At 38.1% G+C, this 27,160-nt stretch overlaps 1 protein-coding gene across 2 annotated transcripts in view; it reads right to left on the bottom strand.

The window, feature by feature from the left end:
- Window positions 1-11,931: 11,931 nt before the first annotated feature.
- Window positions 11,932-27,160, bottom strand: part of TMTC2 (transmembrane O-mannosyltransferase targeting cadherins 2) — a 450,431-nt gene continuing 435,202 nt past the window's right edge. For both annotated transcript variants that reach the window (XM_080660474.1, XM_080660476.1), the window contains one exon: window positions 11,932-14,803. In XM_080660474.1, the coding sequence (XP_080516600.1) occupies window positions 14,624-14,803 (180 nt within the window). In that variant the 3' untranslated portion in view covers window positions 11,932-14,623. The remainder of the gene's footprint in view (window positions 14,804-27,160) is intronic.

The following is a 27,160-nucleotide window of genomic DNA, read 5'->3' on the forward strand; positions in this document are numbered from 1 at the left end:
TTATCAAACAATGTTGATGACCTTCTGCTGTGAGCTATTTGTTGTAACAAAGAGAGGAGACTATTCTCATAACCATTTCTCCAAATGTCAAGATAATGCTGCAGGAGACAATATTTTGTCAGGCTGAGCAAACTCAAGTCTGACTTTACCTGTGGAGAGATTACATGGCTATTTACAAATTGCATATTGAACAAATACCAGGAAGAGTCCTCTGACCCCACAACTCTTTGTATATTGTTTAGACCAAATAGGTTCTATGCCTAAAGGAAGAAAGAGAAGGGCATGTCAGTGAGAAGGCATTTACCTACAAGTGACTGAATGCAAATGAAGACTGCCTCACAGACAGGGATGCTTCTTCTCATGAAACAGGAAGTCTGGCAATGGAGGTATTGGCCTTGGTTCAGCAGCTTAAGAATTTTACCTGGAATGCAGGTCCTTTCCTTTCCTGTTGGCTTTTACTTTTATATTCATCACTCCCAGTTGCAAGATGGCTGTTCTCACGTCCAGATTTCACTTTCATATTCAAGACCTGAAGGGGAGTTAAGATGCCAGCCTTTATGAAGAAAGCAGAGCTTTTCCAGAATTCCCCCAGCAGACCTCTGCTTGCATTTCATTGTCACATGGGCACTGCCAGCTGGAGTGGAGCCTGGAAAAGCAAGAGACAGGAGTATCAAGATTGGCTTAGAGGAGGGTCGGCAAGCTTTTTCTATAACAGGCCAGATAGTACATATTTTAGGCTTTGCAGGGCATACAGTCTCTTTTGTAATCACTCCATCCTGCCATTCTAGCCTGAAAGCCACCATAGACAATACATAAACAATTAGTATTCCAGTAACACTTTATTTATGGACACTAAAATGTAATGTAATGCTCACATACTATGAAATATTATTATTTTGATTTTTTAATCATTCCAAATGTAGAAAACAATCTGAGCTCACAGGCTGTATAAAAACAGATGGTGGGCCTGATTTGGCCTATGAGCTCCTACTTTGCTGACCTCTGGCTTGGACCAGTAACAACCCATCAACTGGATCTATGCAAAAAAGCTATGACAAAGTTGGTGTTCTAATAGTTCTCATAGTTATCTCTAAGGGAGAAATTAATACTGGATAGACCACTAACAATACTGCAATAAAGGGTAGGTTCAATTTTCTATACAAAATAGGGCTTATATAAAGTATTTGGTATATAAACCAGGGCATGATATTCTATTTTTTTCTCTTTCCTCCACTTTAATGGAGAATTCTTTTTCTATTCATAAAAGCTTTTTCTCTGCTTCATTAGAGCAGCTGGTATCCAGACTTTGGTTATTTAGTAATTAATATTAGGAAAGTCTCTTGGAGGGGTATCTATTTTTTAATCAACATGGAATTGATTACTGTCGGTGTCCACACTTTAAAGGGAAAGCTAGATAACCCTAAAATTATGAATTAGAAACTCTATTTATGTGTCATAAATGTTTTAAAGTTTTCTTCCTAGGCTTCCAGTGGTGAGGGAAATGCAAATAGAATCCCAGCATAGAAAAATATATTCTGCATTCTGCTTTGGCCTAATCCCATTATACGTTCTCCACTTATAAGAGAGAAAATTTAAAAAGATTTGCAGCAAGCAAAAAACAGGCTCCCTCTTTATACATTTAATTACAAAGGCAATTTCCTTTATAGCCTACTTATAGGAATACCTCTTAGCATGTTGCCAACAGTATCACAACTTGTTTATCCAAAGGTTATGTGTGAATGAGAGCCTTTTGATATTAATCAAGTAATTTGCTAGCATTGCTGGGAAAAGGAAAATGTTAGCTTTATCCTGAAAAATGAAACAGCCCATTAATCAAGTTCACTCTATTGCAGACAATTACAGGGAGAGAGAGGGCAACCAGACCCTTCAGATAAGAAATATCTAAACGGATGAAACTTTTAATAGGGTTTGGCATAGACCTGTGCAGAGAAAGTGATTAAGTAAACTTTAATTACCTTACAAATTATATATATCATGTATTTATAGACTCAAAGGTTACCATTTATTTTTGAAAAAATCCTAAAGAATTGCCAAATTCAAGAGCAAAATCCCTGCATATGGACTATTTTGCTAATGTTCATTTATTATCTCCAGTTAAAGTTAAAAGGTGAAATAGAATATGCATGTTCTTAAACATCTGTCTCATTTTTTGGTTCCCTCAGCAGCTCACTCTCATAGGTTTGAGACTGGGTTTTCATCAATCAAAATTAAATTCCGCAGTAGGAGGCATTTAAAACTATTTGTATAAATGTAACTGAGTGGGATAGGGTTGCAAGATAAGGGATATGAAAAGTAATACTGTTCTGAGGCAATATGTTGCATAATAAGGAATGGGTCTTTTTTTTCTTTTTTTCTGACATGATAAATTGCAAAAATCCATTAGTCAAACACTAACCAAGAGTTAAGTTTTATGAGTCAGGCATTATCTGAATTAGTTAACAACATTAAAACTGCCTGAGGGAAAAGAGAAAAAAAAATGTTTCATAATATTTCCTCTTATTTCCCCAATTCATTTGCAAGCTTTATTATTAATATAATTAAAATTAAATAATGGTGTGATGTTAGCCATTAGAAAAAGGCAAATAAACAACTCAATGAGATACACACCCACTAGAATGGCTATATTAAAAAAACAAAACAAAAAAATAGAAAAGATCAAGTATGGGTGAGGATACAGAGAACTTGGAACCCTTATACATTGCTGGTGGGAACGTAAAATGCTGCAGCCACTGTGGAAAACTGTTTGGCAGCTGCTCAAAAAACTAAATGTAGAGTTATTCTGTGACTGCACAATTCCACCCAAAAGAATTGAAAACACGTGTCCACACAAAAACTTGTACACAAATATTCATAGCGGCACTCTTCATAATATCTGAAAAGTGGAAACAACTAAGTTTTTAAAAAGATATGATGGAAAATGTAGTCTTAAAGAAATTTTCAAATATTTAAAAAATTCTAGGTAACATCATCTTTGAATATCCCCAAAACCCCTTTGTAAGACGAGTAGTGGAGAAAAATATACATTAACAGTAGGTGCTGGGGTCACCTGTTAATGGCGGAAGTGTCTTTGTTACTGCAGTAGTGCTGTCCTTGAATGCCTCTAGAGGCCACGCAGAAGCAGAGTGTGAGGACAGTGACACACACGAGAGCGAAGTCCTGTGTGAATGAAGCAGCAGCTGCCTGCGGAGATGTGGCCCCCATTGCCAGGTACCTTGTATTTCAAGGAAAGCCAGAAACTCGGGCGCGTTTTTTTGTTATGTCTTGTTTTTAATGTTTTTGTTGATTTTGAGAGAGAGAAAGTAGGAAGAGGGATAAAGAGGTAGAAACACCGATGAGAGAGAAATATTGATCGGCTGCCTCCTGCATGCCCTGGACTAGGGATGGAGCCCACAACCGGGGCATGTGCCCTGACCAGGAATTAAACCAGTGACTTCTTGGTTCTCGGGTCAACACTCAACCACTGAACTACACCAGCCGCGCTTGGGTAGGATTATTTGTTTGTTGGAAAACTCTGATTCCTAAGCATTTGTTCACATTTTTAAACATGTGTAGAAGTTAAATTCAGCCTGTGGGCTGCCAGTTTTTAAACTCTGTTTTTCGGAAAACACCTGGATAATCCGCTTGCCTTATAGTAAGATGGGGCTGCAGGCCTTTGCATAAGAAGATAACAGGAGTTTTGAGACGGCGGTACAGGCAGCAGAGAGCACTGTCTGAGAGGGAGAAAAAAATGTCTGGAGAGAGGTAACTGATGAGAAATTCCACGTGTGGCTAGATAAATTTTAAGAACAAGGATGTTCAATTAAATCCACTCTGTCACCTCCAACCTTTAAAGCTGGCTACATAAAAAAATGTGAATGGTTTGGGGGGAAATGGAAAGAGTCTGTTTTCTGTAACCGGTGCTTCACAGAGCAAAAAGAAGTGAAAACCACAAGAGAACAGCAGAAGTGGGGCTAAGAGCCCCAAAATGTGAGAGATGGGTAGACACAAAAACTGGGGAGTGGCACTAAAAATCCCGTAGAGGATGAATGGCAAACATCTGTCTGAGCACAGCTGACACCTGGATTGCAAGACAAACCTTCAATAGGTACAATATTTTCACAGACACAATTAATACCAACCCCCCAGTATGAACAAAGAGAGAAAGACAGCAGGGCAGTTGGACAAAAGCTAAATTATTTTTGTGAGCCTATGTATTCTTATAACTGAGCAATCTTTTGCTCCTTCCCCAATCCTCTCACCATGCAGAAATGCAGTTTGTCTCCAGTTTTAAGTGCAAATCTTAGATGGAAACTCTCCTCAATCATATCTGATCCTCAAAGACTAGGGCATTGATTGTGCCCATACCCATCAACACCTGCCCAGAGTTTAAGTTCTAAGATTGGGAGACTGACTGCTTTCATACTGAATGCGATCCTAGGTGAGTCATGTGCCCTCTCTGAGCTTCTGAATCCTTATCTGGAGTTTGAATTGGAAGATAATTGTATGTTTCTCCTGTCTACTTTGCCAAATTGTTTTCAAGTGACCAATATAAAGAATATGAACCCTTTTGAAAACTGTAAAATGCTCTGCATGCAAAAATATAATGACAAGAGGAACAAAATCTTGAGCATGAGAAAGAACAAAATAATTAAAATTATGTTCATTTTCATGTATATCTATGGGAAGGAGCCCACTGCCTTGAAATCCCAAGCAGTAAGTTGAATAGAGGGACCAGGTAATGGGACACAATGTCACCGGGGGACCTAGGGCCTAAGGAGAGAGATGACACCATCGGGGTGTTCCAGTGCTCACCTCATTTTCATCAGTGTTCAGAATTATTGAATGTGCTGCTTCCTGTATTAGAAAATCCATACTGTTTGATGATTTGGCTAATCTCCAAAAGGAAGTATGTTTAAAATTAAGACATTTCAAGGTCAATTTGGCAATTTTTTTTATCCTAAAAATGGAGAGCAACAAATCTACATCTGTCATATCTTCTCTTTATCTGTGTGGTGTTTCTTTTTCCAAATAAGGACTGGAAAGTGACCCATATAAAGGAGTGATTCGATGAATCACAGCAGTAGTTTGATTGGGGCAGACACCGGCAAGTGTGAAAGAGATGAGCCAAGGTTTTTATAACAGTATCTTAAGAAATGTCTGACCTCATCTCCTTTTGACTCTTGCTTGTCTGGACTTAAATCACTCACCTAAGGACAAAAACTTTCATCTCACTTTATTTCCTCTGCTAACCAAAACATTTAAAATATGGCTCATTCCTCACAATGACTTCCTTTCCTGGAGGCTCAAATGTATAGATGCTTATGTTTGAACTCATGGTTAGTTGTTGACCTCCCAGCCACTGTGTGTGGTGTGTATGTTTGTGTGTGTGTACACATCTGTGCATGCACATGTGTGTGTATAACAGAGAAAAGGTGGACAAAGTTGGTGAAAAGTTGCAGTAAATATGTACACTGTTGTTTCACTGCAATGGGAAAATAACATGCTATTCATAGTTCACAGTTATTCTCTGACCTCCAAAGAGTTTTCATTTAGCAACTATGCTCTAAAAACCTTTTATATGGAACAGCCTCCAGTAAAATAAAGGGGAAAAAGCCAACCAATTTCTTCACAAAGGATCACATCCAATTTGGTACGTCTCCTGGAATCTTCCACATTGTACATACAGCACCTACTGCAATAGGCAAATTGACATTGGATCACAAGAAATAACCAAGCAGTGTCACCAGAGGACTGGAATGGGTCCTTGGAAATAGTTCAATCTACCCAAATGCTTCGGTGTGCCACTTTTACTTAGACCAGCTGTGTTTGGTTAGGTGCGACTCATAAACATATCCTCAAGTGAAGAGTTCTGTTTTTAAACCAAGGACTCAAATTGAATTTAGTGAGATAGGAGTTTCAGGTAGTAATAACTTCTATGCGTGCCATCCGTGAAAAATCCATGATGATATCTTTCCTGGCAAGTTTTGTGTCTACCTCTACTCCAAACAAGGGATGTTTTCACAATCTCTGGGTGGCTGGTGTTTGGGCCATGCAGCGTGTAACCTGCAGCCAGTGCTTCAACATTTTACCAGCTACACTGAATCACTGTGAACATGAAATCTCAGCTGTGTCGTTTGACTGCCCCAAACCACGCTTCTTCATTTGTGAAGTGTAGAGGGCAAAGCCAAGGTTCCCTCTTGCTCTCTGATGTTGTGATGATGATTTTCCTGGGTATTATTTTATGGCCACTTGAGAAATAGTAGCAGACTAACTCATCGTCAGCATCACTCACAGAGCAAAATTTTAGAACAGATAGAAGTCCAAATAATAATCTATAATAATAAAAGCGTGTTATGCTAATTAGACCGGACATCCTTCTGGATGACCTTTTAGATGAAGCCGGGGCACCTGCCAGCGGCGGGAGGGAAGAGATGGAGGGAAGTCTGGTCCCGGGTGCCAGAGGAAAGCCGGTGCCGGCAGCTGGGGGAAGGATGGCCTACGCTTGCCCAAATTTCATGCATTGGGCCTCTACTGAGTTTTGTAAACAGAAGTGGCAACAAAATAAATTCCTTGACTCACTTTATAAAAAGACATGGGTTTTGCTGGTATATTCACATTTTCTAAATATAATCAACAGAGTAATTTGGAGAGTTAAACCCAATGTGTTATTTAAAAAGATTAACATTGATATACTCTTCCATATCATATAATGCAAAATCATTCAATTATACTTTAATATAATACCATGTAGTAATATCTAAATATTTGGTGGCATAGATTTCTAAAAAATTTACTTTGAAACATCATAATCCTAGGGAAATTTCCTGAATTGTCATTAGCATTAAGTGCAAAGGCCCATTTAGAGAATAACAGTCTACTGCAAAGGAAACATAAAGCATGCAGACATAAAGCATAATGACATATTTAAAATAACACAAAAAAGAATATAAAATTGAAAATCTATTGAGATTATTAATTGGCTCTATGTAATTTAATAAGTTGATGTCTGCAGAGTTTAGAAGCTAATTATTACTAGATCAATACAGTTATTACTTACCAAATAAGATTAGAAAAAAAAGGCCCACATTCAAATCAAAGATAATCACTTGTTTCCACTCCCCAGCCACATCACTCACTCATCCCTCACCTCCCTCATCGATTCTGATTTTCTGGTAATAAATAATCTTTTACACTAGATGAGAGGAGTGTTAACTTGAAAAGGAAGGCATTTTAATTATTTTATGATATTTTTAGCATTTTTGGAAACAATTAAATTATTTGATTTCTCCATACATGTTTTAAAACGTTTGCTATAGTCTCTAGCTGCTCAATGATTGTACCAAGAGAAAGTTCTCAGAGGAGTTATTTCATTTTGAGTCTTCTAGGATGAAAAAGAAAAAGATATGATAGAAAATTTTTAGAAAAAGTGTTTCTAGAATTCTTGAGCTATTACTTGAAATGCAGAACTTTATTCTATCCATCTGACTGGAGAAAGGCTGATAGCCTTGTCTGAATGAGTGATATTCCTGTCAAATCCAAAGGAGGTAGGAAAAAAATAAATATATTTCAGATCAGAATATATAGCCAGTTCTGGTCTAGACTTCAAATTGGTTGAACATTTCTCTAGCCTCTCCTGTGATCATATCATCCACTCTTTTGTTACATGATGTTTTCCCCCTACAACACAGTGGCTCAATCTTGGCAGATGTTTGGGCAACCAAGAAGGACACAGTCTCAAATTGTTCTAATCAAACCCTACACCTCTACAACATGAAATTAATCACTAATGGCAACTAACAGTCAATTCCCTGTGTGTCTATCTTTTCTTTTTCCACTTTTACTTTCTCCTTTTGGGAATCTCCAGAAGCTTTTCCCAAATACCATTTTAGATATTACATTAACTTCTTAGATTCCCATAGATATTTTTCTAGTGACCTTGTTGCGGGGGAGGGGTAGATTTTTTACTACCCTTCTAGAATCTTTCAGTTGGTCTAATAATTAAATCCACATGAACCCTGGCTGGTGTGACTCAGTTGGTTGGGCATCCTTTCATGCACCAAAAGAATGCCAGCTTGATTCCCTTCAAGGCACATGCCTGGGTTGACACTAGCCCCCCAGTAGGGGGCATGCAGGAGGTAGCTGGTTGATATTTTCCTCTCACATGGATGTTTCTTTCTCTCTCCTTCATGATAAATCTACATGAGACAGAGTAACTAGAGAAAATAACCAAATTTAATTACATACACACATATGGGAACTCCATAAATGACAGAGTCTGAGACCCCTACATATATGAGAAGTTCAGCGACAGAAAATCAAATGAGATATATATGGCATACTGAATTTAAGAATAAAGTAAGATGCCTTGGGGCTTCAGAGGGGTGGAGGGAAATTTATAGGAAGATAAGAGCAGATGTTCAGTAATTAGAAGTTTGCCCTGCCCTATAGATAGGTCGTAAAAAGAGTTATGTCTGGTAATAATTCTTATTACGGGCAAGACCCCCAATTTATAATCTAGGTAGTCCCCCAATTTATAATCTAGGTAGTTAAAGGAGTGGCAGAAGTTTCTTGAGCCTGCAGGGTCTCAACTTCCTTCAGCTCAAAATAATCCACATGCCAAAGCAGCACATCTTGGAAGGCCTGTTCTGAAGCCTTCAACCTCACCAAGTTGTCTCGCATATTTGTAACATTCTCAGTTCTCATTTGACTCAAAGATTTTCTTGCTAAACAAAAGCTCTTCCCTCCACTCTCTGGAAGCAGACCGTTAAATAACTAACATCTAAGACCAGTTGTAAGAATTTTGGGGGATGTTTTGGGAAACTTAGAAGAAAAACTTCACAGAAATTTCAAGTTAACAAAAGACTTCAAATTTCAGAAATGCTCTGGGGTGGGAGGGGGTTGGGGGGCATATCTCAAATCTCTATGGAACAAAAACAATAACAAAAGGCCAATAATGTGGTGAAGTGGCAGATGAAATGAAAGCCGATTCAAAGGCCTCTGATTGCATCCTGCAGGAAGACCACCCAAAACGACAGCAAGAAAAGCTTCAAGTCCGGGTCCACGTGCAGCTTTCTCTATTGCAAAACAGAGCTAGCACAACTACACTGCCATTTCACCATGCTCTCTCTTTAGCGTGGCTGTTCCAGCACTAAAGCCAAGCTTTCTAGTAATTTCCTTTCACTAAACTGAGTTGGGTGTTAAGTAGTGGGAAGCAAATTCTATAGTATTGACAATAATATTTAAGTTAAGTGAAAAATCATCTTGAAAATTTACATACAAATGAATTGGATTATAGTGCTTTAATTATCTACAGAAACCCAGGTTCCTTATAATAGAAAGAATAACTAAGACTTCGATGCATTTCCTTTCTTTGTGCTAGAAATGTAGACTAATGTGAAAACTGTCATCACTGAGGTGAACATATCAAATACAAGGAGACATTGGATCCCCAAATCTCAACTTGGTAGAAAGTGATTTTTTAAAATATCAAAATGGTCATGAGCAAATAACATGGAATTTTTATGTGTAGTGTATTTTATGTTTGTTTATTCAACAATGTGCCAGGCAGGAGAAAATAAGCCAACAAAGGAAGACATGGCCCCTGCCTCATTGGTTTCAGAGTATAGTGTTTTAATCCAAGTTAAAACTATACCTTGATTTAAAAATGGGATCAATCAGCCATAAAAAAAGAATGAAATCTTACCATTTGCGAGAGTATTATGCTAAGTAAGTCAGACAAAGACATATCCCACATGATTTTACTTATATGTGAAATCTAAAGAACAAAATAAACAAACCAAATAGAAATAGACTCATAGTTGCAGAGAACAGACTGACATTTGCCAAAGGGGAAGGAGTTGGGTGAAAAAAAGTGAAGGGATAAAAAAGTACAAATTGATAGTTACAAAATAGTCATGGGGATGTAAAGCACAGCAAAGGGAATATAGTCAATAACATTGTAATAACTGTGCATGGTGCCAGGTGGGTACTGGCTATATCTAGGGGAATAGTTGGTATGCACATGATTGTCTAGCAACTATGCTGTTACAAAATAATATTGAATGTAAATTGTAATTGAAAAATAAGATTTAAATTTAAAAATGGAGTCAGTTATGCATGTAGTTCATATAATAAGACCTCTTACTAACTATTGTGTAACTGCTACTAACTAGTCTTGGGATCTTGGTTCAGTCGCTGAACTTAGGAGCTTTACGTTCCTTAGGTGGTAAGTAAATGGATTTAGTTACATGATTTTTATTTTATTTTTTTGGCTTTCACACTCTAAATTTTTAATGTGATTTTTCATGCATCACCTCCATCTTGGTCTGTTTGGGCTGCTATAACAAAATAACAAAAACTGGGTGGCTTGCAGACAAGAGCAATTTCTTTCTTAGAGTTCTGGAGGCTAGAGGTCTGAGGTTAGGTACCAGCATGGTTGGTGAGGGCCCTTCTCTGGGCTGCAGACTTCTTGTTGAATCCTCACATGGACAAAGGGGTAAGTGTTCTTTGGGGATTCTTCTACAAGGGCATTTATCCCATTCATGAGGGCTTCACCTTCATGACCTAATCAATCGCCTACTTCCCCACCACCTATAGGCATTTGTTGATTTTTTGGGGGGAGGAGGGCATAAACATTAAGAGTGTAGCAACCTCTCTAATCTTCAGGATCATCTGCAATGAGAGAGGCAGAGAATGCAGAAAAAGGAATAGCTAGAGAAATGCCAAGGAAGGTGAAAAACCTCATCTTCAATTTGGGTTTAGGGTCTGAGTGCTCCCGTGACAGGAGACATACAAGCATAGCACAACATGGGGACAGGGTTGCTGGTTGCTAGCTTAGTGACCTGAACAAGTTATTTCATACCTCTGAGCCCTGGTTTTCTTAACTAAAGCTGGGACAGAACCTGACACATCCATAGGTTGTTTAGCAGAAAATAAAATCTTTATAGCTAAATTTTATTCTGAAATAAAAAGAATTAGGCAATACACAATCATTCTATACATGACAATTTTCTCAAGACTATCAAATTCTCCGTCTGTCAGTTTGCACCTTGCTTGGAATCCAAGATTTCTTTATAACTGACCCCTGAATGTACCGCACCCGTCTCTCAGCAGATTGGGGCTGTGCTTGCCTCCAGGACTAGAGCTAGAGAATCGGGATCTTCTAATTATGGCCATTTTTACCAAGCAACTTGAGAAGTAGGGAATTGGTCCTGCTTGGGATATTTCCTAATACTTTTCTGTAGTTCATGTACAAAACAAAACAAAACCCATGTCATCTTTTCTTTTAAAAAAATACATTTTTTTTCTAATATATAGATATTTTATTGATTTCAGAGAGGAAGGGAGAGGGAGAAACATCAAAGATGAGAGAGAATCATTGATTGGCTGCCTCCTCCACGCCCCCTACTGGGGATCAAACCCACAACCTGGGCATGTGCCCTGACCAGGAATCGAACCCTGACCTCCTGGTTCATAGGTTGATGCTCAACCACTGAGCCACACTGGCAGGGCTTTATTGATTCTTTTAAAGATGAAGGGAGAGGAGGATGGAGAAAGAGAAAGAGAGAGAAACATTACTTGGCTCACACTCCAACTGGGGATCGAACCCACAACCTGGGCATGTGCCCTGACCAGGGATTGAACTGGTGACCTTTCAGTGAATGGTCATGAGTCAATGTTCAACCAACTGAGCCACACCAGCCAGGACCATGTCATCTTTCTGAACATGGAAAATCTAATGACATCAGCAACCCTTATTGTTACTGTAACCACTAAAAGTTAATAATTCTTATTATACATTAGCCACATTCTGTCTCTATTTGACTCTTAATCTCCACCTTTTAAAAATTATCTCCTAGTTCTGCTAAAACTCAAGAGAGTTTAAGTGTTGTTGCTGTGGAAGACTGAAAAAAAGGCTTAAACAACATATTTGTTATCAATGCTTTATTGTTGAAAACAAAATTGAAATTCTCTGGCACATAAAACAATTATTTCTACAAAAGGAAAGCCTACAAATCTTGATAATTTATACAAATAACAGCTTCTCAAAAAATAAAATTTTAATTTAGTAAACTTGTCTTGTGCTCTATATTTTTAGCACTGTCTGCAATAATCCACCATAAATCCCTGAGCGGAGACATTTTTGACCATGTTCTATTATGCCCCCCTGTTACCCTCCCCCCAAGTTGGTCTAAGCCCAGCCCTGTAATAAAAGGTGTCAGGGACATTTCGTTATTAAAGATCCATGCATTTGATGACACAGGCCCAATTATTAATGCTACTTGGGAACTGGGTCAATATGAAGTGCCTCTACTGTGCAATCAGCAAACCTATTAAGAACCAAGTGTTTTGAAAGGAAGAACAATAACAATAAAAAGACATAAAGTGTTAAAACTAGGAAATCATCATAGGTCAATATTTAAATAAATAAAAATGTTAGACATTGAATTCATCTCTATATCCTTATATTAAATTCCTTTTTTATTTATTTGTTTGCAATTGCCAATGCAGTAGAAGATGAAAAATACACTTCAACCCCTATTTTTGGTTTGACCACGCGTTTGTTGTTGTTAAATGTTAAATATCATTCTGAGAACACAGTGATTTAGTTATAATTTAACTTTTGGCCCCTCAGTGAAATGTTTACAAAATACTACACATAGTAGGAGGGCCTTCTTATTAATGCCATCAACAAATCTCTCACTACATCTGCCCTTCTTACAAAAACACTAATGCCATAGGAACACTACTTCAAATTCTTTATCCCACTGTATTCAGATATGCAGAAAAACATACAAAATATGGAGAAAACATAGTATGATGTATTTGCATGTGTAGCTTCCCTTTAATGGGGATGCTGACCATATATACATGGAGCATGAGTGTAAAGGAGAAAAAGCTAATTTTCAGTTGCAAGGAATTGGCTTGATGAATCAAGTTTTGTTTTGTTATTCTGCTATTGTAGAATAATAAATAAATAAATATGTAGAGTATTGTGTTTCTACTTTATGAAGAAGCTAATAGTGGGCTATTGTTTTCACAAAGTTAATTTTTAGTAGCAAAGTCTGACTGCAAGTCAAAAAATGTTCAAATGTTCTTCTCTACATCTTTTACACTCTTTTACTTGTGAAATGAACGTTGAAGTGGTTACAAATAGGAAATAAAACAAAATACCAAATTTGCTAGTGAGAAATGGTTTTCAACTGTAAAAAGCACTTGGCAGAAGACCTAGAAACACGCAGGCTAATGCTACACTCTACTGCAGCTTAAAATAAGAAGTCATTTTTATGTTTTTTTGGGAAGAGCAAAATATGAAAAATACGATAAAAACAATTCCTTAAAACCATATCAGCATTACTGTTCTGGTACGTATTAGATATTAGCATTTCATAATAACATTTCCCAAATATAAAGTCATTGGTAACCATCATTATACACTCCTTTGAGCAGACTTGATTTTTTAAACAGTAACATCTGGAAAGCACAAAGCACCTTCCCTTTTGTCTAAGAGCTGCTGGTTATTGGAGCTAGAACACTTTTAAGCTTCCTTTTGTTATAATCTATAATAATAAAAGTGTAATATGCTAATTAGACCAGATGACCTTCCGGATGAAGCCTGGGCTGCAAGGGATGCCCGGGTCCTGGGTGCCAGAGGGAAGCCGGTGCTGGCAGCCAGGGGAAGGAAGGCCTACTCTTGCATTAATTTCGTGCATTGGGCCTCTATTTCTTATATAAATATGTGCATTAACCAGGAATAGCCATTTTAAAAGGCAATTTCAAAAGCCTAAGAATTAATACAATGAATTCTCCTAGGCAATTTTTTTTGTGGGGGGAGGAGGGTGTAAATATTGGCAACTTTAAAGTAAAAAAATGCCTGCCTGACAAGTATGAGGCCTCCCTAGCCCCTCCTACAATACCAGTGTGAAATGGGGATTGCTCTACTCTGCATATCCTTTTCAGATCATGAACAGCAAATGATTCCCCAAAAAGTGAAGACTGACACCCAAATCATAATACGTTATGTGCACTAGTCAGGAAACAAGTGTAGACTCTCTCAGGTCCTGACATCATATTAGAAAAAAGAAGTTTTCTAAGTTGCAGAAATTGATAAACAGGCTGCCCCAAAGAGGGAAGGCAGCAGTGTCAGGACAACCGCCGGCTCCCTAGGGTTCACAGTGTGAACCCCACACTACACGTCAATCACTCCCTATGAACACTTGACCTTAATAGTTTACCGTGGCTGAATGGACACTCTGACTTCCTCTCACAGTGTTTAGGAAACAATATAATTTCTAAATTAGCTTTCAAAAATGCACAAATTTGGAAGTTAGACGCCGTCCCTCTTTAAGAAGGTCAAGAGATCCTTTGTTAAGTGCTCTGGTTTAGTTCAATGGGTAATAATTACATCCTTCAGGAGGTTCCCAATGTCCCCCCCCCCCCATTTTTGGTGTTAAAGGCAGTGCCAACAGCTAAGTGGGATATTCCCAGAAGTGGCAGTGACCTCGGTGACCTCTGCCCTGGCCTTGGAGTCCAAACAAGCTCTTGTCCTCGCCCTGCTGGCAAGTCCTGTTGGTTAATGAAGCCAGCTTGAAAATGTGGAGGAGGAAGAGGCGCCGCCCCCTTGTCAGGTCTTGGAAGTCTTTAAGCCTTGCTTTTCCATGATGTTCCAGAGTTTGCGGAGATTGGACTGCGTGATGACGTCATCCGGCTTGAGCTGCAGCGCCCGCAGGTAGTTGGCCTCGGCCTTGTGCAGCCGGCCATTCAGGTGCAGGATGGCTCCCAGGTTCATCAGCGCAGCCGGATACTAGGGCCAGAGAGAGGAAGGAAACCGATTAAGAGGCCATTTCAAGCTTTCCTTTGAGGAAGACAAAAATCTTCATCCACTTATGCAAATGATTCCCTTATGTCTGGAGGCATTTTATGGAAGCAATTTAGCAACTTATACAAACAGACAAAGATAACTAGAAAGGAGGAAAAAAAAAGGTTCCAAACAGCCGCTGTGTACTTTGTACGTTTTTAAAAAGGGCAGGCAGCTAGAGAAAATAGTTTTCGACTTTAATGAGAAAGAATGGGTTACATATGAAAACCTATCAACCTAGTCAGGTGGTACCACTCTGAGAAAAAAGTGACACAATTTCAGATGTACAGAATTAAACTTTTGGTCAACTCAACACCAAGAAATACAATATTAAATGGGAAAATTTGACACATTTCTGTGTCCACCCACTTTTTAAAATTCTTTTTTAAAAATTTATCTTTATTGTTGAAAGTATTACAGATGGTCCCTTTGTTTTTTCCCATTGACCCCCTTCACCCCCCTCCACCTTTGTTCCCTCTCCTTAACAATATTCCACGCCATTTATAAAAACATAAATAAGTAAAATATACTGTAAAGTTTTACTGATGTGTTCAGGGTAAACTATCCTGAAAAAAAAAAAAAATTCAAATGAAACCACTACAGTCCTTTCCAAATCTAGCTCAAGTAATTTAATGAGACAAAGTCTTTATTTTAAGTCAGTTTGTAACCTTCTAATGGTGTTTACTCTAAATACAGCAAAGTAAAAACACCTAATAATAGATAAAATATGGTACCTTTATAAGAGAAGTTTTATGCTATTTGTTTAAAAGTAAAGTAATTTGCAGATTTTTCTGTAATGTGTGCTAATTGTAATACAAAGTTATCATGTGAAAGGCAAACTTTAAAAAAAAAAAGTATGTTATGTAGCACTAGTTTAATACAGGGTTTCCATCCCCAAATTCTCAGACATTAGTTAATAACACTCCTGCCCAAAAGAAAAAATATTTTGCTTGCTATCAGTGAATAAGGGCTGTACTGCTCTTGTCTTGTCCCTGGAACTTTCTGGCTTACAGAGTAGCTAATATTTTGGCAGTTACATAAATGCATATTTCAAATATCAGATAAAACTAAAAGTGTTTATGCTAAGATTATGTTTTCATTTTTCAGATGATGTCAACTCTTAATTGTCCTGGCAAATCTGATACCGCCTAAAATAATTCACAATTATTTCTATGATTTAGCATTTTCACAATGCATGCATTTTCCAGATGAATTCATATGACTCTACTCTTTACTGTAAAAACAATTATTTCTGAACCAATGCAATGCTGGGGAGAGGGGTGAATAGCTCAGAATAAACCAACTGGGGAAAAAGGATCAGATTTAAATTTTGAGATGTGGATTTGAGTTCTTGCTCAGCCACTGCTATGACCTTGGTGAAGTCCCCTAATATATCTGTGTCTCAGTTCTTTCATTTATAAAATATTGAAATAATATCAACTTTCTGCACGTTGTTAGAAAGATAGGAGAAAATAAACGTAGCACAGTGCATGCACATTGTAGATACTCTACAAATGTCAAGTTTACTTTTCCTGACTCACTGTGCTTGAGATACAGCAAATGCATGTTTGTGATATTTATGTTGCTATACAAACTTTACAATTTTTATTTCAATGGCTACATAATATGTTTCTGGATGTATACCAAAATTCTCTTAAGTCCTCAACTACTGAGCATTATTCTCCAACTTTTCAACATCCTTTCCAAAAAGAATGTTGCAAATATAAACTATTACTAACCTTCGAAAAACCTTTTAGTCTGGATGACTCCACACTTATCAAGAAAAATACAGATGGTCAGTATCTAATTTTAAACACCACTCCAAATAAACACAGCTCCAAATTACATGTGCAGTGAATATCTCCACATTGGAAACCTAAAATAACACCTCCTACTCTGTCTTCCTAAGAGAAGTGTATTGTCATACTACCATTATTATCTTGAGTTTGATGCTTGAACACATTTCTGAATGATGTCCCCTCACCAAGCTTAGCATCACAACCAATAAACAGCTACTAAACTGATGGTGAAGTGTGTTCACAGTCTGAATTAATAGAGATGCTAAATAGATTAAGTGTTCAAACTTCCTGCTATCCTGAGTAGGAAGAGAGGAAATGGGGAGGGAGAACCAGGGTTGGAGACCATTCCTTACTTCACAGAAAAAGAAGAGGCCCAGTGGCTGGTCGGAGAGGAACCAGATGGCTCTGTGGGATAGCTGTTATTTCTTGAATCACTTTATTACCAAAGTGTCTGTACCTAACTAGAATTCCAACTCAAGGGGATTTTTAAAAACACTCAGAGGTTCAGAGGTTACAAAAAAAAAGTTAATATTATTGTAAGAAACTATAATTAAGAAGTTAAATCTGTTATCAAAATGAGTCTGAATGCTAGTTACATTGGTGTTTTGGAATAACTTTAATTTTGCATTTTCCACACTAGCATGTTTCTCATTAAACAAAAATAATAAAAAATTGACATTATGAAGTTAATGTGGGATAACAGATCTCATGGAAACTTACATAATACTTACTGTGTTCCCTAAAGGATAAAAAGCCAAGTAAACTAAAAATGTGCATGTTAAGAAAATCATTCCATTTTTAAAAGTTTTTTTATTGGTTTTTCAGAGATAGGGGAAGGGGGAGAAAGAAACATCTATGTGAGAGGGATACACTGATAGGCTGCCTCCTTTACACCCCCTACGGGGAACCCAGGCATGTGCACTGACCAGGAATCAAACTGGCAGCCCACTGGTGCACTGGACAACACCCAAACAACTGAGCACATCACCTAGGGCTCATTCAATATTTTTAAGCAAATATCTAATTATAAATAGATTACTACTTTCACAGGAAACATTGTGGTTTGAATGTATCTATTTTAATAGAGTAAAAAAAGCTATTTTAAAAATCGATGCACATATATTATGTAATGCTTATAGATTCTTATTTGCATAACTGGAAACTGATGAAATTGACATGCTGTTGTGCTCATATGTGACATACATATCCATTGCCTCAGGTAACTGCTTTGAAAGTGTCATTTGACATAAATAATTTCATGTGTCTGTTAAAAATTTATGACTAAAACTGGATATAGACTACTTTCTCCCTATATGGTTGTTTTCTCTCTTCAAAGATAGGGTTTTTTATCTTTTAAGCCCATCCTATCTCCCTTCCACGACAATCTCATGGGTAGCTTAGTGAATGCCCAATGGACTGCCTTCAGGTCATCCAACCTTGCTACAAAAATGAGAGTTCAGGGAGGGGCATCAGCATCACCTAGGCCAGTGGTCGGCAAACTCATTAGCCAACAGAGCCAAATATCAACAGTACAACGATTGAAATTTCTTCTGAGAACCAAAAACTGACTTCTGCGCATGGACCACGAAGTTTCAATCGCACTGTATGTGCGTGCCTGCACGTGGTATTTTGTGAAAGAGCCACACTCAAGGGGCCAAAGAGCCGCATGTGGCTCGTGAGCCGCAGTTTGCCGACCACTGACCTAGGGGCTTAATAAAAATGAAGAATTTCAGGCGCCACCTACTGAGTAAGATTCTGAATTTTAACAAGATACCCAGGTGCTTTGTTTGCTCTTTAAAATTTGAGAAGCACTCTTCTAGAGGTCATTTCCAGATCCTAGATTATATGCTTTTACAGCTTCTGAAATGAAGTTTTTTTCTTAATAAGAGAATGAAGTTCCTATAAAACAAAATATGTCAGATCAAATGTCTATCCTCCCATAAAACAGAATTCTTCTCTTGCCCATATAGTTAATTAAGGTAGTAAGTATTCAAATGAAGCTTTATTAACAGAGTAGTAAATGACTATTGTTGAACAGAAGAAGAAATTTAAAAAGCCTTTTCATAACCAAACTAGAGGCCCAGTTGCCGAAATTCGTGCACTTGGGGTGGCGGGGGGCGGGACCCTCAGCCCAGCCTGCCCCCTCTCACAGTCTGGGAGCCTTCAGGGGATGTCCTATTGATGGCTTAGGCCCGCTCCCCACAGTCTGGCCTCCCTCTGTGGGAGGTGACTGGGCTGATAAGGGCAAGGTGCCACCCAGATCACCCCGCTGCTGCTGCCACTGTCAGCCGCTGCAGCCGCCAAGGTGTTTTCATCAACACAGACTCCAGTCCCTTCACCATGCAAAAATGACAACTTTATTTAGGGATTTTCAAGATGTCTCTTTCATAGGATATGACATTCCTTTTTTTTTTTTTTATTCTCACCTGAGGATATTTTTCCATTGATTTTTAGAGAGTGTGGAAGAGAGAGAGAAAGACAGAGAGAAACATCAATGTGAGAGGGACACTTCGATTGGTTGCCTCCTGGGCCCTGGCCAGGGAGAAGCCTGCAACCTAGGTACATGCCCTTGATCAGAATTGAACCCAGACCCTGTGGTCCACAGGCCGAGGCTCTATCCACTGAGCCAAACTGGCTAGGGCAGGATATGACATTTCTTAGCCCCTCCAGCAGTGGACCTTCATTTTTTCCTCCAGGAGTGAGGTGGAAAAACCCTAGATCACCTTCTTGGATTCTTATTACACAAGTTACCAAGAATACTGCGAGTGGCATACAGGGAGCTTAGCCAATGAGCAGTCAGAAAAGTTGTTTCCTCGGCAGCTCACGTGCAGAGGCCCCCCTGGTGTGTGTCCGCTGGGGTGGGGGCGTATTCCAAGCTGTGCGCGGAGGCTCAGAGCAGACGCCCCTGTGTATTGTGTCTCTGCTCCGGCCCGTCCCCAGCCCCAGCCTCCCCGAGGCTGCTGGGGCTGGGGGCGGCACACAGTCCCCTCCCGCCCATCTGCGCGCGCAGCTCCTCCTGAGCCAGTCATGACACCTTAAAGTGTCCCAGCTAATTTGCATATTACCTCTTTTTATATATATAGATAAGAGCAAGTAAGGTTTCTAAATAGACTTAAAGATTGCTTCACTGTATAACTGAAATGCAAAAAGTCCAGGTGACTGGCTGTCTGATTATATATTGGGTGTCATTGCCATCTGCCAGCCATGAGTCATGGGCTGGAGAACAGAAACCCAACTGCAACGGCTGATGTCTTCCCTCACACACATCCTCTTTTATTAAAGACAGCTGATGAAATCTTCAGCATGTTAACAAAGGTAGTCAGCAGCTTGCAACCCAGTAACATGGGGCTTGTGGCTCCAGACAACAAATGACACCACCTCCTACTTCACAGACTAGAAAGAAGAACCAGACTTTCTTGTTTCCTTGAAGAGAACAGATGCTTTACATCAAAGGGGCTGACTGGCAGTCATACTGAGGCAACAAGTGACATCTTTTTTCAAGTATCTAGGGAATTATGCCTTTACTGTTAATTTACTGTGGTCTTTGGCTTATTTCTCTAGCATTGGAGGAAATAGCAAAACTAAAATAATAGATGTATACTGGGGTGTGGTAGAGCAAAGGCAAGGTGATAAAGGTCTGATACTAAGACTAATTCCCTTGAGGCTCCCCAGGAGCCCAGCTGAGCTCCCAGGGTCTTCTAGGCACACAGGATTGGAAGACAAACTCATTTTCCTGGCCTTTGTATATTATGTAGTCTTGGGAGGCTACCTATATGGAGCAGGAACAGTGAGACCAAAAGGAGATTTAGGATTGGGAATTTGTGCTTCTCTTGGGAACAGGACTAAAATGCAGAGCTTTGAACAGAGGACTTAGGTGGGGCCTAGAAAAAGGTAAACAAGGGCTTTTTGAAATATTCTGATTAGGCAAGACATGGAAACCCAGGCAGTAACTGGCTCTTTGAGACTCATTATTAGTCTCTGTGGCCACTTCCCTCTTATGAAGGTAAATCAACAGGCAAGGGAAGCTATGAAAAAGATAGACAGAGATAATACACCAGTATGTCTAATTTTGTAAAAATATTTCAATTCAACCCTGGCCAGGTAGCTCAGTTGGTTAGAGTGTCATCCTGATATGCCAAGGTTGTGGGTTAGAACTATGGTCAGGTCACATATAAGAAGCAACCAATGAATACATAAATAAGTGGAACAACAAATCAACTTTTCTCTCTCTCCTTTCCTCTCTAAAAAATAATCAATAAATTTATAAAATAGATATTAAAAATATTTCCACTTAAAGTGTTGCTGAAATTATCTATATAGCTGCATATTTACTGTTTTATGAACTAAATAACTTTAAAAAAAGGAATGTCTGAGATTAGCTTTATCCAGCTAATATTCAATTAATATACTATACATACTTGGGATGTTTTTAAGATAACCACCTTTAACTTCCCTTCTGAATAAAATTTATAAACAGAAATGAATTTGCATGGTCTGAAGTTTTTAATGGACTCTCAATCTTTTTCAAGTAGTTACCAAATAATTTGATGAAGCTATTTAGTTGAAATTGCTTACCCAATTGGATTTACTGGAGCAGTAACTGTATCATGATGCTTAAAAATTAATGGTATAAACTTTAAAGAAAAATATTCATGAAAAAGAGTATGCATAAATTTAAGGATTCTCTTTGTATTTATTGTGCCTTGTACATGGCAGATATTTAATAAATAATTACTGGTTTAAAGTTTTGTTTTTTTTTTAAGATTGTCTGTCAGGCTTATGAAAAAACCATAATATCACCTGAGATAAAGTTAGATACATCATTTTCCTCATTTTCAATATCATTCCTGCTCTTTTGTCCAGACAGTCCAAGGGCAAGCTAGGAACCTGAATAAATTAGACTTGATTCCTTGCTTTTCTCCATACACAAACATGTACATACATCCAACTGTTAAGTCTTGGCAACTTTACTCCCAAATCTCCGTTAAACCTGTCTTCTAATTATACTTTGTTCCTTTCTCCCAACTTGGTTTAAGTTCTAATCATCTTTTCTTGGGTTACTTAAATAAAATTATTTTTGATGGAAAAGAATAAATAAATGAGTAACTAAACTGATTGGTGGGTGATGGATTAAATGAATGAATAAACACATGAGTAAAGCCATATGTAGGTTTCTTTTTTAATTATAAACTAGAGGCCCGATGCACGAAATTCGTGTAAGGAGCTCGGCCCTCGCAGCCCTGGCTGCCCCAGCCCTCGCAGCCCCGCTACCTCTCGGCCCCGCCCCCCACCCACTGGTTATTCGGGAAGGTCGTTCTGCCATCTGGTCTAATTAGCATATTAGCTCTTTATTATAGGATAATTTAGGCATATAAAAACTTCAGAGAATATAAAAAAGCTGTCTACTTGCCTAACAAATAAAACTTATAAAGACAGTTAAAGATCCCAAATATCTCTTGCTGTCCTATTCCTGAGCTCATTCCTATCCTCCCAAGAAAACCACCTGAAGTTGGTATTTATCAGCCCAGCGTATGTTTTACACTTTTATTTTTTTTATCTACCCATAAAAAATGCATACATTCTGAAGTTTTAACTTGGTCCATTTATCATCATCCTTCATGGGATGCCATCCTACCAAGCACCCAACTGGAATTTTGTGGGGAAGCATGAGACTTGGTTGGAAAGCTGTAAGGAGGACTCTGAGAAAAGGGAAGTGTGTGGAAGGCCACCTTCCCTGTTTATCAGAATTCCAACTTAGGGGAAATTTAGGGGAGTGTCGAAAGCAGTGCCCCTAATTATTCCTTGATCTTTCCAAACAAGTCTGTGCACGTGCAGACCCCGGGTGTTTACTGGAATCCTTAGGCTTAATCCCTGGATGCCCTTGCCTAGAGGACAATGTAAACATGTGTCCTCCCAAGATTACTCACCCTACTGATTGTATCTAAAGATAAAAATTCCAATAAAAGCCTAATGAGGCAGGCTATGGAGGCTGCTAGACCCTTGAGCCAGGTAAGCCCCTTAGTCCTCTCCCCCACAGTGGAATTCTGTTGGAATAATCTTTTCATCCGTCGTTCAGGGGCTGCTGGTCAGCCCTGGCAGAATTTTTACTCATCATTTTTTTTTTAAATGTATCCATGTTGATATATGTAAGGCTTAGTTCTTTCACATGCATTCCAGTGAATGACTCCCATTCTCCCAAGGATGGAAATACTGACTCTTTAATAGAGGGCTGTCTCTACACATACTTATGGGAGAGTTTCTTGGAGTGGAATTGCTGGATCACAGGGGATCTTCAACTTCGCCAGATATTACCAAATTGCTCTCAGTGTGGTTGTATCAAATTGCATTAGCATCGGCATGTAACAAAGGTTTCTTCATTCCAGGTCCTTCATCACACTTGGTATCATCTGACCATTTTAAGTTTTGTAAAGTTAAAGTTGTGAAATAGTATCTTATTGAGCTAAACTTCTTTTTCCTGATTGCTAGAGAGGTTAGTAACATTTTCATAAGCTTAATAGCTTTTTACGTTTCTTTTCGGTGATCTACCCCTTCTTTACCTGCTTTCAACAAACTGCTGAGAGCAGGGCCAGCAGTGGAGAGAAGCCCTAATAAAGAAGAGTGAGTTTCAATTAGTTTGGAGAGTAAAATGTCAGCAGTAAGATATCCATGATGTTAACCCTTTGGAGACCAAACCAAAAATGGAAAAACATTCTTATTAAAAATAAAACATATTAATACAATAAACAACAACAAAAAAAAACACCTTTCACAAAGTTCTGTGATGGAAAAAAACAACAACAAAACACCCACAAGCAATTCAATGCTTCCAACTTAGAAATGACAGCTCTTTGTAGTCACATTTTCACTACAGTCATATTTTGAAGAAAGTATCTCTGCAAAAAGATTCCAAACTGTACATACAGCACTGGAAAATAATCCAGAAATACAGAAGTGACAAGGCAAAGTCTGACAGATGAAAGAAATAATTCATTTTGATTCTCAGTTTCAGTACAGTATTTGTGTTTTTGAAATAGCTTTGAATAAAACAAAACAGATATAGGTGACAAGCAAGACACAACGCTGCATTAAGGGAGTAGTTTCAATTTGTCAGTGACACATTCTATCCTACGCGCTCAATCCTTCTCTCCCACATCTGCTCCATCCCAGCGGGTGTTACAAGAATGCTCATTTAACTTTTATGATGGGTGTGAGTGCCACAGTGTGGAGTGCTATTCATTTTTATGGCAATCAAAATGCCAACAGCTGTAGTTCTGGCGGACAGCAAAGAGTGATGCTAACGGAGTGATTTCAAAGGTGGTGGTTATTTCTAACATATTTTAAAGTGTATCTACTCAATTAAGACTATGACCTAAGAAATTATTCTTCACTGGTGATAATTCTTTTCCAAACATAGGTTTTCTTGATGTCCTTAATTTCACAAGAACGCCTCTCATGTAATCTAAATGGAAAACCTAGACCCGGGCCATAGCTTTTATAAAATGTAATCACTATATTGTTTATGATTTGAAATAAACATGTAGCTCATCGTTTGCAGTAAAATTATTAAATAAAATGTTCTTTAAAAACTGAAAAAAATACAGGATGACTCACAATGCATGCAAATGGGAAAAATAAGAATGTACTGAATTTGAAGATACTGAAGGAAAGATGCTTAGAAAAGAATCTGCACAACAAGCAAGCCGCATCTATATTTTTAAAACAGCAAGAGCGTGCTGTCCTTACTAACATAGACAGCTCTCACAAACCCCTTGGCATCTTATTCTCCTCCTTTTGAACCAAATTCCTTGCCTGTTTCTAAGTTCAAATATGATTTAAGCAACATAATTCACTCTACACTTTATTCATTTCTTTTTAGCATGAAAGGGAGGGAGGAACATATGCATGCTTTCTCAATCATAATCATATTACACAGAAGGAATTTCCAGCTGTACAGGCCATCCAAGTGTGTATGTGTGAAGCGTGAGTTTGAATACATTTAATAAAATGATTGCTCATTCCAAGGAGTTGAAACATGTCACTGGAATAATCATGTTGCTATTAAAATGTATTTCAAAGATATATTGAAGTTGATATTTGGGCTTATAGAAGATAGAAGCAGAGAGCTAAATTTGGCGGGGGGGGGGGGGGGGAGTTTCCTGGCCTTTTTTGCTATGCAAATTATCATCTGATAAAAAAATACAGTACTGTCAGAGGTACAGATATACTGCATTGACAAAAATCATAGTTATATTAGAGTAAAGCTCAAAAGAAGCCACAACAATCAAATTCAGGAAGTTTTTAAATCTATGTACAACAGTCCTCCAATTGACTTAAATGCTGGCCAATAAAATAGCTTTGATCTGATGGAGGTCAACAAAGAGATACGAGTTTGCATATTTTGGAAATCACAGATTTGTTCTGAATAAGACTTATTGAAAATATTCATTTTTTTTAAAAGTATGGGAATGAGCATATCAGAGACCTCAAAACAGTGGATTAAATTTTAGGTTAGGCACGCACACTGTAAAGATGGTTAAGATTTTTTTCCTCTCACTAAGCAGATGGGGACCATGGTGTGAACAGGCAGGATTAATCCAAGAGTGACAGTGTCATTGAGAGCAAGCATATTTCAACATGATATTAGAAGGCAGCAACTGTCCCCCCGCAGAAGGAAGAAACACGTTTCACTGAAAGAATTCTCCACAGGCTTCATGCACGCAGGAAGCGGAAAGTTTTGCGAATGTTCTGAGTCAGGATGATCAGATCAAACAGCAGCAGGAGCAAAGCAATTCCTCCGGGAACTATTAATCTTTCCAAGGACTAAAATTAAACTGTAAACACAGTGTCTGATGCGTGACATTCTATTTGCACTTTTATAGGGCCAAGACTTTGCTGATATATGCTTGGAAAAATAATGACTGCAAGGTCTCCACACATCATTTCAGAAAAATATTCCATCAGGATACTCCAATAAAGGTGAAGCCATGCTACACTCCAAGCCATTCCACTTGCCATAGAGTCACACCTGCGGAAATGTAACAATAAACACGGCCTGTGCATATCTAAACTCATAGCAAATCAAGGGAGTTTTAAGGGCAGATCTTCTGTCACTCGCATGGTGTATGCTCGCATATCACCCCTCTAGATCTCTACATTCAATTGCACATTTTGTCTGTATTTCTGAAATGGTGCTGTCTGAAATCACCACAGTCAGACTGCATCAGTCATCTTCCTTAAAGCCTGCAGAGTCAGCACATTTTTATATCTATAAGAAGGTTTTAAAGACTGGCTCGATGACATTTTTTCTATAACAGCTTCCAAAACTGTATATAATACAGATTTTTGTATTACCATCACTTACTCTAACAATGTCTTATCTCTTCTCTGAGCAACTCTGGTTTTGAAAACACTATACCTTATCTTTCTTGCCTTTTATCCTGGGTTTACCATGTTAAAATAAAACAAGGACTCAAACCAGCAAATAACAAGTAGTCAACAAAGCAATCCCCTTAACCCAGAGTTCAAGCAACTGCTGGCCTCAGATATATTTACCGGACACTTATTCACCCATACACCACAAATAACACCCCAAACAAAACTTGGAAAGGAAGGTAGAACAAAATAAATTATTTTGGATCCAATGATTCACTTTCTTATGCCAACTCTGATTTCTTTTATACTCATTTCAAATACTGAGATAAGGAATCATAATGATTCTGTGATACATGTCAAACATATTTACAAAATCACAAAGTAATACATTTTCACTTGCTCAAAAAAATAGTTTTGTATTGGCAACGCAACAAACTCTTATAGTGATCTGATATTTGACTATAGGAACACTTGGCCACATATTCATGTCTGAACAAGCAGAACAAAAAGGACTTCTCTAGAAGTACAAGAAAAAGCACATCATGTAAGAAACCAGAGGCAAAATTCTTTTCCGATATTACATTAGTTACTCTTAAAACAAAGCATGTTATGAATACTTTGCTAATTAATCTAATTAAATTGTAAGACATTTTCTCATAAATGCTTAAATCCATTACATATAATAATTAAATTGAAAGTCAGTGTCTTGAATTGGCTCATAGAAATTAGGCTATGCTCTAATGCCTATAATTTAACACTTTTATTTACTTCAGTCAAAGACAGAAGTTTAAGAACTTTATTAATTTCTTTGTTTCATCCAAGACAATTAGGAATTAAATGGTAATTATAAAGGCAATGTTCTTAGAAAATTAAGTCCTGGATGCTAAGTGAGTGTGATCGCTGACAGGGGCCACGTGAAAGGGCAGCCTCCAGCAGAGGCGGGAGCACATGCCACTCTGCTTAACTGTAGTTTACTAACTCCCAAACCTGCAGAACCCTGGCACAGGAAGCATGGCCATCCCAAGAAACGGGGCTCAACACATTAAGATATATCCCATTTGATATCAGTTACATGAACGCAATTAAGGAAGCATGAAAAGAAAATTTATAACACTGAGATAAGACAATTTTA

This window comes from Plecotus auritus (assembly GCF_963455305.1).
Source record: "Plecotus auritus genome assembly, chromosome: 3".
Lineage (NCBI taxonomy): Eukaryota > Metazoa > Chordata > Mammalia > Chiroptera > Vespertilionidae > Plecotus > Plecotus auritus.